We start from the raw sequence: 14,702 nt of genomic DNA, 5'->3' as shown, positions 1-14,702 counted from the left end.
CAATAGGTAGAAAGGTATGGAAAGAAGAAGAGGAAAAATTACAAGAAATAAAGACCCAAATCGAAGAAAAAAGGAGGAAAATACCAGACGCCGGCTGTGCAGACTGGCGCCATCACACATCGCGTCCAACGGCACTGCTGGGCCGCGTACCTGGTAACGAAGGACCACCCTCGCTGGGGATGATGCCGACCTTGGGATCGGGGATCTGAATGTCCAGCGACATATAGGCCGTCCGTCTCAGGCTCCAGATATGCACGCCGTCCTTTTCGCCCACCTCTCGGTTCCATCTCTCCAGCCAATCCTCTACGCGTTTGAGGTGGCTCTTGATTCCCGGGGCGCCCGCGTCCTCCCAGAGCCAGCCGGTCAGCAAGCCCAAGGCCCCGTCGATCCAATTGCGCAGACTGAACGGGTCGAATGCCTTGACGAGCTCGTCATTGATCGACGAAATCACCTTGCGGAACTCTTGCTCGGGTAATAAGGGGTCGAGAATCTCCGGGTACAGATTGGAGAAGGTCGGAGCCAAATCCCCCTTAACCATCCAATCTCGTCGGATACGGATGATCCGGGTGGACAGGTATTCCTGCGACCCTAGCGGCACATGGGGGTTGATATGAGGGTAGCACGGATGGGCGGGACCCCAGGCCAATTCTTCTTGTCCGTCGGGCTCGGGGCCTGGCTGACCCGTATGGGACGGGATGGAGGCGATCTGGGATTGCGAACGGAGCGAGGTATGTGACCGCACATGGCGCGGTCGGTCATCCAGGGGCCCGCGGGCATCGGAGCTGTTGGCCTCGAGGCCGAGATGTGCTTGTTCGGGGGCACGCAGGGTCGAGACAGGCTCTTGATCCCGACCATTCGCCGTCCTCGGTTCGGACATCTCCTGGAGCGGCCAATCTTCACGCAAAGCACCACCACTGCGCCGTTGCCCTCGAGGCAATGCGATACTGGAGCGCCCACTTTCGGACTCCCCCTGACTGCGCTCCACGACCAGACTATTGGGCGAGGGGTTGGCTCGGCTGCGACGTCGCTCGGGAAGCGACAGGAGCGGGTAGGCTTCGCGATGCGCGTCGAGACCAGGGGTTTCGTCGGAGAACTGGAGGGGATGGGGGACAGCTACGGGAGTGATGCGCGGGACGTAGTTGACGGGGTTGGCGAGGCGAACGGCAGGAGGGCGTAAGATGGCGGGAGGAATCCACGAGTTTCGGGGTCGCGGCAGAGATCGCGACGAACTTTTCGGACGGATATGATGATCGGCCGAAGCCAAATTCGGAGGGAAGTGGGACTGCGACGAACCGCGCGGGCTGCGGGGGAATCGCGAACAGGAGGCGGGTTTTTCAACCTCGGACGGGGATAACAAGAGGGGATGGTGGGAGGGAGCGATAGAGACGGAGTCGGAGAGGGAGGAAGAAGAGGGAACCAAGCGAGGGAGGGGAGGATGAAGCGAACGAGGCGGAGGGTGAAGAGGTTGAAGAGGAGGAGGAGGAGGAGAAAGAGGAGAAGATGAAGAAGCGGATGAAGCCGTGGTGGGCAGCGGGCGGTGGTGATTGGCCGGAGGGTCGAAAGGGGCAACCAGGCAAGGGACGCTCTTCGGCCTGAGCGCGACATCCAGAGCGAGTGTCTCCGTGGTGAGGGATTGTGGGCAGTAGGACTCTGGAGGGATTCGTTGAATCTGTCACGGTCTCCTTTTCCGTCAATTGGGATGGAGGGCGGATTGTGGTACGACGCTATAGAGATGGTTCGTATAGTTAGGGCTTGACCGAATAGGAGTCGACGGTGGCGGTGGTGTACGCAGTGCCTCAGACGGTAGGTATGGAGCACAAAAAGTACCAGCAGAACAAGAAAGACGAAGAGACAAAGAAAAGATCCAGCATCGATGGATGCCATGAGTATTTTAAACCCTCCCTCATACCCACCCGATGGCGAGACAATCAATGGTTCAATAATCCAGGTAAGGCTTAAAACTTTGCCTCATGTTAGGGCAATCAAACAGACAACTCCCCAAAACTACCTAGGTAGGGACTTCCTCCTACAGAGTGCGTTTCAAACGGGGGACTCTGAGAATCCCCTTCTCAGTACCTTGATCACTATCACACTCCTCGTCCATGAACAGTCCGTCTGTGCTGACCGTCTCCCAGCAAACCAGCAAATAAGTCAATGACCAGTCCAACACCTCAATCAAATTGAAGCATCCGAAAAGGCTAATCCCACTCGGATTCGCGCGGATAGTTCGGCCCCTGGCGTGGGCATTGCTAATAATGTCCCGACTATATCACTAGCGCTAGTACGTATAGTAGCCAATCCTTCCGCCACAGTCCAGACTGTCAAAAGTCCCTCCTCAGAGTGAAACATGGCCAGAAATACATAATCAAACGGCTCGTTGATTGCTATGGACTACAAACTGTCCAGAAATCCTTCCAAAACTCCAGTTCACGTGCAAATCTAGAATTCCATATCCATAAGATGACGAATGATAGTGGGGAATCTTGAAAATCCAAACATCTCACGCCCAAAATTCGCAAAAAAATAAAAAAGAGACACCACAAAACATGTCAAGTCTGCCGCCCGTTTACGTTCCGATTGGCCTTGGCTTGCATCCGTCGCATGGCATCGCGATGCAGACTACTCATGTCACCGCGCTGCATCCCCTGCACAATCGCCTGGTCGATATTGATCGACGACGAGCTCCGCTGTTGCGGTCCTCCGGAGTATGGGTCGATGCCGATCTTCGAGCCCGAATTGGTTCGCGACAATGATCGCTGGTTGTTGTAGGCGCTCTCGCGTGCGGATGTCCGCCGCCCCAGAACCGCCGGAGGGGGACCAGCGATCGGAGCATTACCCTGACTCCATCTCGCGGCTACCGGGGGGGCGACCTTGGCCGGCGAACTCCACTGCGTTTGCTGATGGAGCATCGTTCGGCGCCGGGAGAGTGGCATATTGTCTTCGTCCTCGGAAACGGGGTTTGTTGGCAGCATCGGCGACGAACGAGTCATTGACGGGAGGCCTGGGCTCATTCGAGAGGCCCAGGGATCCGGACCCAGCGAGAACGATGTCAGCTTGTTTTGCACCAGTCCCTCTCGTACTGCGAGGAGTGGCGGTGGCCCGATCCATTGAGGTTTGGGAGGCTCAGCCTCTTCACGAGGGTGTTCCACCGCATCAGCAATGGGAGGCAGTGGAGTAGGCGCTGGATAGGCACCGCTCATCCTTGCCTGCACAGGGTGTGGTTGAACATCGGCAGCCAACTGCTGCGAACCGTCAGGCGTCGATATCGAAGACAATCCGGATAGTCGCTTGGAGCGTGACCCTCTCTTCGTCGACTGCGAATCCCGGCGCGACTGGGACTCCCCGGATCTTCGATGATGCTCGTTTGTACTCGACGACGTTCTCCCGATCGAGGCATGACGTTCGACAGCGGGAGGTGGCTGTGCGTTTAGGGGCGTTTGCAGCAACTCCTCCACTTTGACGGGGGCGGCAGTCTCTTTCTTGTCCACAGCAGCTGCTGATACTTCCTCTTCAATAGGTTCAATCGGTTCTGGCTCCAAGATTTCCGCGTCGGCTAGGTGCTTAGCCCATTCGTTTGTTCGGTATGACTGGACCACGATAGAGTCTCTCTGCGGAAGTTGCTTGACGGTGTTTGCGTCCAACCTGGCCGGTTCCTCCTTTTTGAGCTTGCCCTTGGCCACAGATTTTGAGCCGCTCTTGCGCTTATCCTGCGTGCTTTCTTTACCGCTTGATGATCTTTTCGTTCGACCTGCTTGAGACTGACTGCGAGCTGATCCTTCTGCCGCAGGCGACGTTAAGTCGTTACCCCCAGTGTCTGTAGTATGGCCCGATTTTCTCTTTTCATCCTCGATCTCTGTGGGATTGACTTCAGCCTCAACCTTTTGGGATTCCTTGGGATCGTCCCCTGACACATCTCTTTGCTCCAGTGTGGTCTCTTCCCTGGATAATGGACGTTCTTCGTGGGCTTCTTGTGTGATGGAGTCCCTCTGTCTTACGTCCTTAGTTTCTTCCACGCCCCGGGAATAAACACTCTGCTCTTCCGCAGCCTTGGTAGTTATCTTAGTGTCGGATGACTCTCTTTTCTCCACTGGCTTCGAAGTTTCTTCCGTGCCACTGTTCACGCTTCTGGCTTTCTCGTCAGCGTCTGCCTCAACACTGCGACACTCGACATCATCGTCGTCCATATCGACCACCGCAGAAGAAGCGCCATCAGGGCAGGAGACAAGCGCTTCTTGTGACTCCGACATCTGTCTCGTATTGCTCATCACGGACATTCGGTCCAGCATAGATCTCGCAGAGAACCGTTTAGATCGTATCGTGCCCGTTTCCGAGCCAATAATAGCGGTAACCTCGGACTTGTTGTCGTCTTGCATTCTTGCCGCTGCGGCGCCGTCAAACACTCTCAGCGGAGGATGATTCGCTTTGTCCGCCGACATATGGGATTCTCCGTCAACCGTATCCCCTCCACCTTCTTCCTGGCCCACGTCCGACCCTCCCACAGACCGCCTGGCAGTGGAGGGAGCGTAAGCGGACTCACCGTTCGCTCCTCTCTCCCGACAGTCCGAGCACCGGTAAGACTCTTCAGACGCACTCGACTGCGCAGACGAGCCTGTCAGGCTGTCGATTTCCTTCGCCTTCCGCAACTCCTCCTTCTCATCCGCAAGACAGGTCCTCGAATTCGTCCCGAGCTCGGGGATATCAGGCCCAGAGCTGTTGTACCGCGCTTCCCACGCCAGACGATCCTTAAGGTTATGTTCCTCTAGGCGACGGCCGACCTCTGCCTCGGCTTCCTCTTTTCGTTTCTCGTCCTCTGCTCGGAGCTTTTCCTCCTTTCGCCGGCGTTCGCGGATGACGTTCCACAGGCGTAGCTGCGAGATCACGCCCAGGATAGCGACGATGACTGTAGCCGCGAGCTCCACTCGGATGTTGCGCGTCACGGGATAGGTGTTCGTATTGAGCGGGAATATATCGTCGTTCAGCGCTGTGCTCTGTTTAGCAGGGTTGCAGATGTATCAGCCACATGAAAGGGCGGCTTACCCCAGATGTAAAGCCAGAATTCCTTCAGTCCAGCCCTACTGAAGCAGTCGATTCCCAACGCCACCGCCGTGCCTCCGGCTGCGGCGGTCGATCCAATCAATGCATAAGGGCGGGTATAATGGCTGAAGGAGAGGGCGTAGATCCCAACGGAGATGGCGCCTATAAACCCGCTCTTGGAGCTTTCGTCGCCGAGAAGGCCGCCAGGCTTCAGGCAAAGAAGCCACATGCTGAGACAGAACCCTCCAAGAAGGCAGCCCAAGCCCTCCGTTAGTTCTTTGAACACGATGGAGAGTGCCCCGAATGTTATGCCTGTGAAGAACACCGCAACTAGGTATGCGCCCTGGACCGCAACACGAACGGGCGGGTTCATTACGTAGACGATTAACACCTGTGACATCCGTCAGCATTGGTGCGATGATCGGATCAAGGATATCACGAACCGTTACTCCGATACTGGTCAAGAAAGCCGTCGACAGAAATACTTGTACCCTATCACTTTGTAAGCTGTGGGATCGGGGATGCCGATTGCGGTTATTACCATAGATTCCGAATCCCGATCAAGGCGAGTACCGCACCGGTAGCCAGGAGAATGAAGCCGCCAATCCCCAATGCAGGAGTGACAACGGGTTGAAGCGGAAGAGCGCCTGCTTCTGTGGAGTTTGTTCCATCTAAGGTAGGACTGGGCGTGAGAAAGGGACAATGCATGTTACCAAAGACCATACTCACTCTGGGCTGGTACCGACGCATTTAATGTCGGGACAGTGGTGGAAGTCCGCGTACTCGCATCGGTCGTTGAGGTCGAATTTGCGGCTCCTGTAGTATGGTTTGTTGCGCTCGCCGTGGCACCGTTCGCGGTTGTAGCTGCCTCCGTTGCATCACTTTTCGTCACTGTTGGCGTCTCAGGAGCTGTCTCTCTCGCCACTAGATAGACGATGTCTCCATGGCGCTGACCCTCGGTTTTGGGTAATTCCTCAGAAATCACCAGCAAGGCAAATAGAAGACAGGCCAGCGCGATCAGTTGAGAAGCCAGCCGCATTTTGCGGGGTTCGGATCAAAGTAGAGTCAACAGGCTCGGGGTAGATGTTCAAAAGGTGGCAGAATCTGGGACTCGGAACTATGATGTATGGACTAATTGCTCGGGGCTAGGTTACCAAGCAGTGATCATTCACATCCTGTGATAGATCTCTCGGCAACATATAAGATTAACGCGGGAAGGATTTGTGATACTGATGCACCGCCGAAGGCAAGAAACGTGGCGAAGAACATTAAACAAAAAGTAGATGCAGGGCTGCCCCCACTATGTATAAGCGGTTTTACTCCAACATACCTGCACAGCAGGCGGGAGATCTCGAGCAGGGAGTGGCTCGTTCAGACCTACCAGATCGGTAGCGAGCCCCGAGAAATAGACTACTCCGTACGAAGCTGATGCATGGAATATGTGAGTTGTTCCACCGAAAGAAAGACGGCAAAAAGCAAAATGGTGCTGTGGTTGCAGCAGAACTAGGACTATCGGGCAGTGATCTGCTATTTCAGGCACAATCCAGTCGGGAGCGTTAAGACTATCGTACCATGTCAGCTTCTGGATGGTCCAGGTAGCCGGTTCGCAGAAGATCACCTCTGCCATCCCTGACATGTCAGGTAGAATATGTAAGGAACAGTGCTAGTCCTTCAATAATTAAGATTTGCGCCCTGAGAGGACCGGGGTTGGCTTCTGGGCTCGAAGCCAGCTCACACGTCCAATGTCATACAGGAGTGCAAGATGGCGAACAGTTGGAACAGTTGGCGTGGTGTCTATGCAGGGCCAGGCACATAGCCTCTGCGCTGGCATCATGGTCACCGACAAGCCTGTACGCCATATGTCGGAACCTCGACAAAAGATTTTGCCAGTGGTGGCTTCCGCCAAGGCCAATGGAGCGCCAGTGAAGCCATGGTAAACCTTCATCCTGATCGTCGACATCGCCGATCATCACAAAACGCCACTAGCCACCATTTGTTGGTGGGTTAGTGTGATCGGCTGCAGGAGACGACAGGTCAAATTCTTTTGGGGCGGCTTTCGCCTATCACTTGGTGAAGAGGGGAGAAAGAGGAAAAGCCCTTGTACCTCGATGACCCTGAGGGGGTTGCATCTTGCGACGTTAGTGGGTGATAAGATGATTGCTAATTTCCGAGATGTACGACCTCTAAAACGTCCTTGTCGTGCTTGTGGGATTGAAGGGGAATTGTCAATATCACTGTTATCGGTTACGATGTGGATCGCCCACAATGCAATTGACGTAGAGGTTCGAACATGAGTTCCTCAGACCAGTAAGCTATGTATCTCATTGAGATACCTCATTATGGAATATCCCGGTCAAATTGGGTTTTGCTCTGGGGTCAATAATAGCTGCAGGATAGAAGCGGTGAGCGAAGACCGAGCCGATGATCTGACTCGCAGACAATTCTGTTGTACATCAGCCTTCGTTGAATGATAGTAAGTCAACTGAAGCGAGGTAGGATCTGAGGATGCCTTGCTGCTACAGCCAATAAATACGATGACATCTCACAGGTCACAAAGATCTTGACGCTGAACGTCGGGATCTCGTATCGATAGCGCCAGATTCTCCGAAGGGAGGTGGCAACTTGTTAATCTCCAGTTGCATGGATTCCCGGTTCAGCACAGCAGCAGCTCGAGGACTCCCTTCGACCATGAGAATGAAGAAGATGGTGATGACGATCATGGAGGAGTTGATAGAAATAGCCCGTCCAATCAATAGCTCTGGATCACGTGTACCGTCTCGCGTTATCGCGCCGGTAACGTAATCAGCTCTCAATCGAAGGCGCGACAACCCCCCTGTCTACTGCCACCGTCCCCCCGAACGATCAAGAACAGATCTCCGTGCTCCCAGAAACGCGATTACCATGTCTACTTTTGCTGCATCGTTGCGCCCGTTTGCGCGCACCGCGCCCCGTACTCTGTCTGCGCGCTCCTTCAGCTCGTCCTCGTCGCGTTCCGTGGCCCGGATGATCATCACTGGCCGTCTGGCAGCAGAGCCCGAGCTGCAGGCCACCTCGACCGGCCAGGATGTCATCAAATATGCGGTGGGCTCGTCCTACGGTCCCCGCGACAACCGACAGACGAGCTGGTTCCGGGTGTCCAGTTTCCAGGCGGAGGGCCCTCAACGGGACCATCTCCTCAACCTGCCGAAGGGGTAAGTCCGTGAGATCGTTAATGCGCAGAGATGCACGCGTCTGTGCCGATTTCCGCGTGGGAATGGGATATATATAGAACCGATCGACCCGCATGCAGGAGCATATGTGGTTATATCGGTTGCCCACGCGACTGGAGGCATATGTCGGAGTCGGTGCAGCCAATGCTAACCTATGATCCTGCTTAGAACTCTGGTGTACGTTGAGGGAGACGCAAGCATGCGCCAGTGGCAAGACGCTGAGGGAAAGAAGCAGTCAAGCTTGAGCATCGTCCAACGTAAGCAACACCGTTGCCCCAATGTGCGGTTGACTCAGTCAGGGTGCAGGCTAATCCACGTTAATTCTCCAATTCTTAGGCACACTCGAAGTCCTCAAGCGCCCTGCTACCGCTACTTCGGAAGATCCCACCGCTTCGGGCTTTTAGGATAAGGGAGAGAGAGTCTCAGGGTAGATGGGCTGTGGCCGGTTGGTGTTTAAGGTTCAATAATGGGTTGGTTTCTTCTCGAATTCTCCGCTCTTCGGCTCCGACCTGTCGGTGAGGCGACAGTCGGAGGAACGTATCCTTTTTGCCTTCTGTATTGTAAGTTGTTGTGCAAGTATACCCTCGAATGAACTTCCCTCGGGATCGATATGCAGTCCATGCATGCTATTTTTAAATTGATACCACCGGTGACCTACGTAAGACGGTAACTGCGGCTGGCCACGTGCATCTGTGGTGTGCTCTACTCAGACGGCTTTAAGTGTATCTACATTACACGATGTCGTGATTAAAGCTGGGCGAACTAAATAGTGTAAGGCCATTAACCCCGAAGAGGACGGCAAAAATGCTAAGTGTACATGTAGGGGACGAATTGAGCCGGGGTGAAATCAGGGATCGGAAAATAAAATTTCTAATACGCGTCAATCACCATGTTGGGTTACAATTGCAACTCACTTTCCTGGTTAATCACCTGCTTCACTCGAATGAAGTCTTTTCTCGTAGGCGTCTCCGTAAACTCACTGCTTCCCCTGCTCATGCTTGTCCCTGCCCACGCAATTGTAGAAATGGGATTCGCTGGTGGAGTGAGAGGCGTCACTCCACTGGATCTAAACCACTGTAGCCAGCCCGGACCCTTGGGCCCATGTCGGACACGGGTACTCATTTCTAGATCTTCGTAGATTGTACCAGCCACTCTGGTACTCGTCGTATTGTTTACGTATGTTCTATCAAAACGTCAGTACAGCGCTGACGGGCATCGATCCTAGCCCTACCTTGATGTCGACGACCATTTCTTGCGTCCTAGTATCTTGGCACGACTGTTCATATATCCAGTCCCGCTGAACGGAGACGTTCCTAGCGAGGGCCCCTGCACACAGGTAAAACCCAGGAAGCGAAGAATACTGCGATGAATTGTAGCTGCATCGTTGCCGCATCCAAAGAAAACAAAGAAGAGAAACCCTGAAGCGATGGGTATCCAACGGTCAAAGAAGACCTCCCCATCTGAACGCCACTTGGTAATAACGCCCCAGGACGGTGGATGGGCTGACCTCCACGAATATGAGTGCCACGGGTAAGAGTACTGGATATTTTTGTAGACCACGAAGATCTGGGTGGGGATAATCGCCAGGAGCATCACAAACGAGAGGAAGAAAAGTCGCAGAAAGCGTGATTTGCTTAGATTGCTGTTTGCCGATCCCAGGATGTTGCCGAATTGGGTCCGATATTTATGAAGCCTGTACAGGACCAGGCCTGCGCAACGCTTTGGTCAGCCATGCATGTGAGCGTTGCCAAATGGTAAGGGGTGGCGTACCGCAGTAGTATCCGGCGATGAAGCAAATAATCGGAGGCCACATGAAAGATAAGACGAGGCTCACCCAGCTTTCGTCAAAGCTATTGACGCATCCGGAGATTCCCCAGAGCACGTATCGGCTTTTCTGGTACACAATGTGGGTGACCATGGACATCACGGGCGCGACAATACAAAAGAGGACGTCAATGATGTGGTTTCTCCAGCGTTGCTGCGTTGTGGGGACCAGAGTTGCGCGCCTAGTGTCCAGCACCGAGGCCAAGTTTCGAAAGATGCACAGTAGATTCCCGGGCACGGCAACATAACTCGCGACCATGATCTTGACCTCTACGTCGCAGAGACCAGCTCCGTTCCACCAGGTATCAATGTCATCATTTGGCCAAATCGCGGCATTGACAATATTAAAAAGGCCTAGAGCCAAGCACCAGCAGATCAGGCACGTCGCTGGCCAGTTCCGGTTCTGTGCGTGTAAGATCAAAGGAGTGATACTGAGTAGGATGGAAGTAAATGACAAGATCGGGACTAGTATAGTCTGCATGTATACCATTGTGGAGATCTGCTTGAGTGTCGTCGGAAGAAACTGTCTGCTTTAGGTTGTATGGTCTGAAGAGATTGACTGAAGCCGGGAGAGAGAGACGCTGGGAGGAAGAACAGTATCATCCTCGCTTTAAAGAACGACGCAGGGGTAGATGACAAGCGAGAGTGAGGGTCGATCAGAGACAGGAGAGCTCCATCCTGAAGACTTTCTTATTGAGTGTGGAGATCGAGAGTCGAATAAAACCAGATGTGTTCCAGTTGAGGACCTTATTCCATGTCCCAGAGTGCAGTTCCCCAATAACCGCCCAATAGAGAATGGAGAATCGAGTTAAAGAACTCAAACACAAGAAGGAAAACCAGGCAATAAATGTATATAGAGACTGTCTCAATAGAGGCCGGAGGAGGAAGGGAAGGTAATCGAACGAGACTCCTTGCTGTGGGCTCTGCATGTTTTTCGAACCAGGGAGGATATTGTGTTTCTGCCGAGATCATCATCAGGCGCCTTAGCCGGTTGCACTTGAAGAGAAACAGATGGTGGAGGAGGGCGAGTAGTTGGAGGAGGCTTTGATATCAGACCAGCCCATTTCCCTTTCGGGGTATCAATAAGAGTTCACCACATCCACCCCCCTTGCTATTCACTCCCTCCTCTCTCGCGCATCTCTTCCTCCGCCATCTCATGGGGTCTGGTCTCAGACACGGTGCGTAGCGCTCTTCCCAATTCCCATATTGACTATCCGAACCGATCAATCCAGGCAAACCACCATCGGCCCAAGCGGATGACCACCCGAGCCCTTGCAGGTCGCAGTCGGACAGACGAGAGAACAGTTCATCTGGAAGTCCCCATTGGCCACCCGGAACTGTATTTCTGCTCAAGATCCCAGACTCGGCGGGACTGGGACATCAGCGTGGTACAGACGAAACCTACAATGACGCAGCCCATATCTCGACTCTGGATGTGACAGTGCCCGGCCGCTCGGACCATTAGTGGTCCGGATGGAAATGGAGCAGATCGATATACCTGAGGTCGGGGGTTGTTTGGTCCATGGCGTCATTCCTGTGATTCTCCTCCGCACTTGCCCCATTATTGGTCTGCGAGAGTTCCGAGGGCGCAGCGTCACACCTCGAATGCACTCATCCTTCACTACTACCCTGGTAAATAACCAGATAGCATGGCCATTCCCTGAGGCGTTGTGTTTTGTCATGTCCCGATCACTCTCGTCTCCGTTGGAGAACACCTCCCGGGTCCATTCCCCTGGGCCCATGGGCCTCCGCCATCGTGGCGCGACCCGCTCCGTCACTACATCGGCGGAGAGTTCAGCGCGTTTTCCCAGCCAACGACGCAATTCGACCCTATCAGATACCGTGTCTGAGGCTCGGAACTCGATCCGATCGTCAACAGATGATCTCTTCTTTCCCCGGGTGGCCAAGCGCGATGATGCGGATTTGCCAACCGAGGAGTCGCATTGGCATTCCGCACCCCTGGGCCTGGCTCTGTTACCCGCCATCGCGGGGATCTTTTTCCAGAACGGCAGCGCCGTCGTCACCGACGTGACCTTATTAGTTTTGGCAGCTATTTTCTTAAACTGGTCGGTGAGATTGCCATGGTAGGTCTCGCTCAGTTATCCATTCGTGCCCGGTCGCAACTCCGTCGCTAATGGGGATTCCCTAGGGACTGGTATCGCTCCGCGCAGGCTATCCGCCATCCCAATCGGTACTATGATGCCACTGAGGGTCCGTTAGATTTTGATATCGAAGAGCGCAAACCGGCATCGGATTCGCCTGAGACCCAGCATGAGTCGGCAACTAGAAAAGAGCACGGTCCCTCCGACGCCGCCAGCGCGGCGAGCAAGGAGCTGCACATCCACGAACTGGTGGCTCTTGCTTCTTGCTTCGTCTTCCCCATTATCGGAACCTGGCTCCTGCACAGCATCCGGTGCAAGCTATCGCGGCCCTCGGAGGGTCTAGTGTCGAACTACAACCTAACCATCTTTCTTCTGGCATCGGAGATTCGGCCCTTCTCTCACCTTTTGAAGATGGTACAAGCGCGGACGCTGCACTTACAGCGCGTCGTTGCTTCATCCTATGATGACGAAAAAGAGAAGATCGACACTAATACAATCGCCGATCTCATCAAACGATTCGAAGAGCTGGAAGCCCACGTGGCAGAAACCGCCGCTGCACGCAGTTCGGACCATACCGAGTCGTCGGGCGAGGAGCAGTCGGCTGCACGAGGCCAGGAGTTGACCAAAGCCGTTGTAACCCAGGCTACTGCGGATGTCCGCCAAGCTTTCCAGCCAGATATCGATGCGTTAACTCGAGCCGTTCGACGGTACGAGAAGCGGACAACTGTCACGACGTTGCAGACTGAATCTCGGCTGCGCGAATTGGAGATGCAAGTACACGATGCTTTGTCCCTAGCGGCTGCTGCGCAGCGCTCCAGAACTCAGTACCGCAGCCTGATCGCTGTGTTGTGCGAGTGGGTCTATGCTCTTGTATATCTTCCTGTGCAAATATTCATGTCCTTGGTTGTTCTTCCGGTGCAAGTAGCACGAAAGTGTCTACAGTACGGCAGAAGCTTTCTGAATCCATCTGCAGCGGGAGAGAAACACAAAGGGAAGGCTACACATAGTCGGAAATCTCACTCCCCTAGGCGTTCCAAGCGAGGTGCTCAACAAATTTCGACCGATCCCAGAGGACTGAAACCAATCCGTGAGCAACAATGACCTGACCCTGGCGTATTCTCAGGTCTTACCTCTCCCTCTGGAGCAGGCTCTATTTTCTTTGATTCCTTTGTCTATTTGTACAATACTTATACGTCTGTTGTATGGGACCTTGGGGTGTCTGGGATTCCAATTACCCTACTGGTACTTGTGCATTTGTTCATCGATACGCTCGCCTAAGGTTCGACTACGTAAGGTAAGACACTATAAGAAAGAAGAGAGTTCATAGATAGTGTGTTACGGAAGAGAATGCTCGTAGTTAGGGATGTTAGAGACTCGACGACGGCGAATGTACCTCACGGAGACTTAACGACGGTAAATATGCCTTGTTAAATGATAGACGCGATAAGCCAACTAAAGGTCTCTAGGAATTTGAGGGAAAGCGGTTAGAGCGATAGTTAGAGATGGCGCGGCCTACGTGCGGGGCTTTTAGATAGGTAAAGAATTGTAAAACCCTTAGACAGGTAGAGTATTATAAAGATTTTCGTCGTCATATCGCTCTGCTAACGGGATATTAGCAGAGTTATGTGGTTCATCGTAAGTAAGAGTAGGGTTAACGTTATCGTTATCTGAGTGGACGAGTTTATCGTCCGTACTATAGTTGCTAGCGCGGTCCCGCTCTTCGTCGGACCATGGTTGACCTTGAGTGATCTGAATAGGCCGACGGGGCACGAGAGCGGTCGGGGGCTGGGCTGCCAGCGCGGTGTTGCTGTTGATCGCGGCGATGAGGCTTTCCCTAGTTATCTCACGTGGTCATCTCAGCTGGTCAAAGATATCGATGGCCTTGCGTAAAGCGTTAGTTTCCTATATGCGCATGTCCTCGTTTCCATGCAGCAAGACAACGATCGAACTCCTTTTTGATTGGCTTTAGCTCTCGTCTATAGCGCTCAATGAGTTCTGTTGCAATCGCACGGAAATCGGAGTGATTATGATAGGGAGATACCCAGACTAGGTCCGTTATGTTAACCCACGTGCCATCTGGGCCAACAAAACGGTCCGTCTGGTGTCTATTAGCGGGTATGGCCTGGATTAACACAACTCGTCCCGCTCTAAGCAAGGTCCGATGTGAGGCCTTGTTTTGTCGGCAGATCGCGCGCTGCTGAGGCTTGATGAGAAAAACGGAAAATTTTCCCCTGAGATTGAACCAGGGACATGCTACCAAAATGATATGGCTATGAGTATGGAAGTATTTCTGATGGGAGCATGCCGATCGTCGCTGACAATAGCTGCGTACCCTAGAGGCATATTCCAAGGCTCCGTGCTTAAGATCTGCGTGATGTTGACGAAATCGAGCGCGTCCTTAGAGACTTCTTTTCCTTCCGGGCCACGGAGCTGGGGGCTTATCAATTGCACGAGAGACTCGGTGACTGCGTATATACGGTCCCAAAGGACCTCATATTGGTGGAGAAGTGGGTAGTTGAAGATGGTGAGTTTA

General features: G+C 53.6%; 5 protein-coding genes across 5 annotated transcripts; 2 read left to right on the top strand and 3 right to left on the bottom strand.

The window, feature by feature from the left end:
- Positions 1-112: 112 nt before the first annotated feature.
- On the bottom strand, positions 113-6,073 carry BDV59DRAFT_204527 (uncharacterized protein; the record flags this gene model as incomplete). Its single annotated transcript, XM_073694482.1, has 6 exons — positions 113-1,282; positions 2,571-4,981; positions 5,038-5,425; positions 5,478-5,526; positions 5,576-5,705; positions 5,764-6,073. 6 exons carry the CDS (start codon positions 6,071-6,073, stop codon positions 113-115), a joined length of 4,458 nt encoding a protein of 1,485 aa, XP_073545118.1.
- A 1,755-nt stretch (positions 6,074-7,828) lies between these two features.
- On the top strand, positions 7,829-8,885 carry BDV59DRAFT_184849 (single-stranded DNA-binding protein). Its single transcript, XM_073690755.1, has 3 exons — positions 7,829-8,225; positions 8,412-8,500; positions 8,580-8,885. The coding sequence occupies exons 1-3, from the start codon at positions 7,936-7,938 to the stop codon at positions 8,645-8,647; spliced, it is 447 nt and encodes a 148-aa protein (XP_073545117.1). The 5' UTR covers positions 7,829-7,935; the 3' UTR covers positions 8,648-8,885.
- BDV59DRAFT_184848 (uncharacterized protein) lies at positions 8,479-8,885 on the bottom strand. Its single transcript, XM_073690754.1, has one exon. It carries the CDS (start codon positions 8,862-8,864, stop codon positions 8,697-8,699), a length of 168 nt encoding a protein of 55 aa, XP_073545116.1. The 5' UTR covers positions 8,865-8,885; the 3' UTR covers positions 8,479-8,696.
- Positions 8,886-9,054: 169 nt separating this feature from the next.
- On the bottom strand, positions 9,055-10,640 carry BDV59DRAFT_97016 (pheromone receptor). Its single transcript, XM_073697422.1, has 3 exons — positions 10,014-10,640; positions 9,475-9,952; positions 9,055-9,426 (listed from the first exon to the last, which is right to left on the bottom strand). Exons 1-3 carry the CDS (start codon positions 10,555-10,557, stop codon positions 9,141-9,143), a joined length of 1,308 nt encoding a protein of 435 aa, XP_073545115.1. The 5' UTR covers positions 10,558-10,640; the 3' UTR covers positions 9,055-9,140.
- Positions 10,641-11,747: 1,107 nt separating this feature from the next.
- Positions 11,748-13,270, top strand: BDV59DRAFT_195087 (uncharacterized protein; the record flags this gene model as incomplete). The annotated part of the gene is made up of 2 exons (XM_073692493.1): positions 11,748-12,151; positions 12,217-13,270. The coding sequence occupies 2 exons, from the start codon at positions 11,748-11,750 to the stop codon at positions 13,268-13,270; spliced, it is 1,458 nt and encodes a 485-aa protein (XP_073545114.1).
- Positions 13,271-14,702: the final 1,432 nt, after the last annotated feature.

The sequence above is a fragment of the Aspergillus ambiguus genome (genome assembly GCF_047715705.1).
Source record: "Aspergillus ambiguus strain CBS 117.58 unplaced genomic scaffold BDV59scaffold_33, whole genome shotgun sequence".
NCBI classification, from domain to species: Eukaryota; Fungi; Ascomycota; class Eurotiomycetes; order Eurotiales; family Aspergillaceae; genus Aspergillus; species Aspergillus ambiguus.
Note: the sequence above shows the minus strand (reverse complement) of the source record. Positions and strands in the feature narration are given on the sequence as shown.

Excerpts from the sequence above, each read along its gene's own strand:
- BDV59DRAFT_184849 (XM_073690755.1), top strand. The coding sequence starts at position 7,936 with ATGTCTACTTTTGCTGCATCGTTGCGCCCGTTTGCGCGCACCGCGCCC. Across the intron at positions 8,226-8,411 it reads CTCCTCAACCTGCCGAAGGG|AACTCTGGTGTACGTTGAGG; the intron begins GTAAGTCCGTGA and ends GATCCTGCTTAG. Across the intron at positions 8,501-8,579 it reads AAGCTTGAGCATCGTCCAAC|GCACACTCGAAGTCCTCAAG; the intron begins GTAAGCAACACC and ends TCCAATTCTTAG.
- BDV59DRAFT_184848 (XM_073690754.1), bottom strand. The coding sequence starts at position 8,864 with ATGGACTGCATATCGATCCCGAGGGAAGTTCATTCGAGGGTATACTTG.
- BDV59DRAFT_97016 (XM_073697422.1), bottom strand. The coding sequence starts at position 10,557 with ATGGTATACATGCAGACTATACTAGTCCCGATCTTGTCATTTACTTCC. Across the intron at positions 9,953-10,013 it reads CATCGCCGGATACTACTGCG|GCCTGGTCCTGTACAGGCTT; the intron begins GTACGCCACCCC and ends AGCGTTGCGCAG. Across the intron at positions 9,427-9,474 it reads AAATGGTCGTCGACATCAAG|AACATACGTAAACAATACGA; the intron begins GTAGGGCTAGGA and ends ACGTTTTGATAG.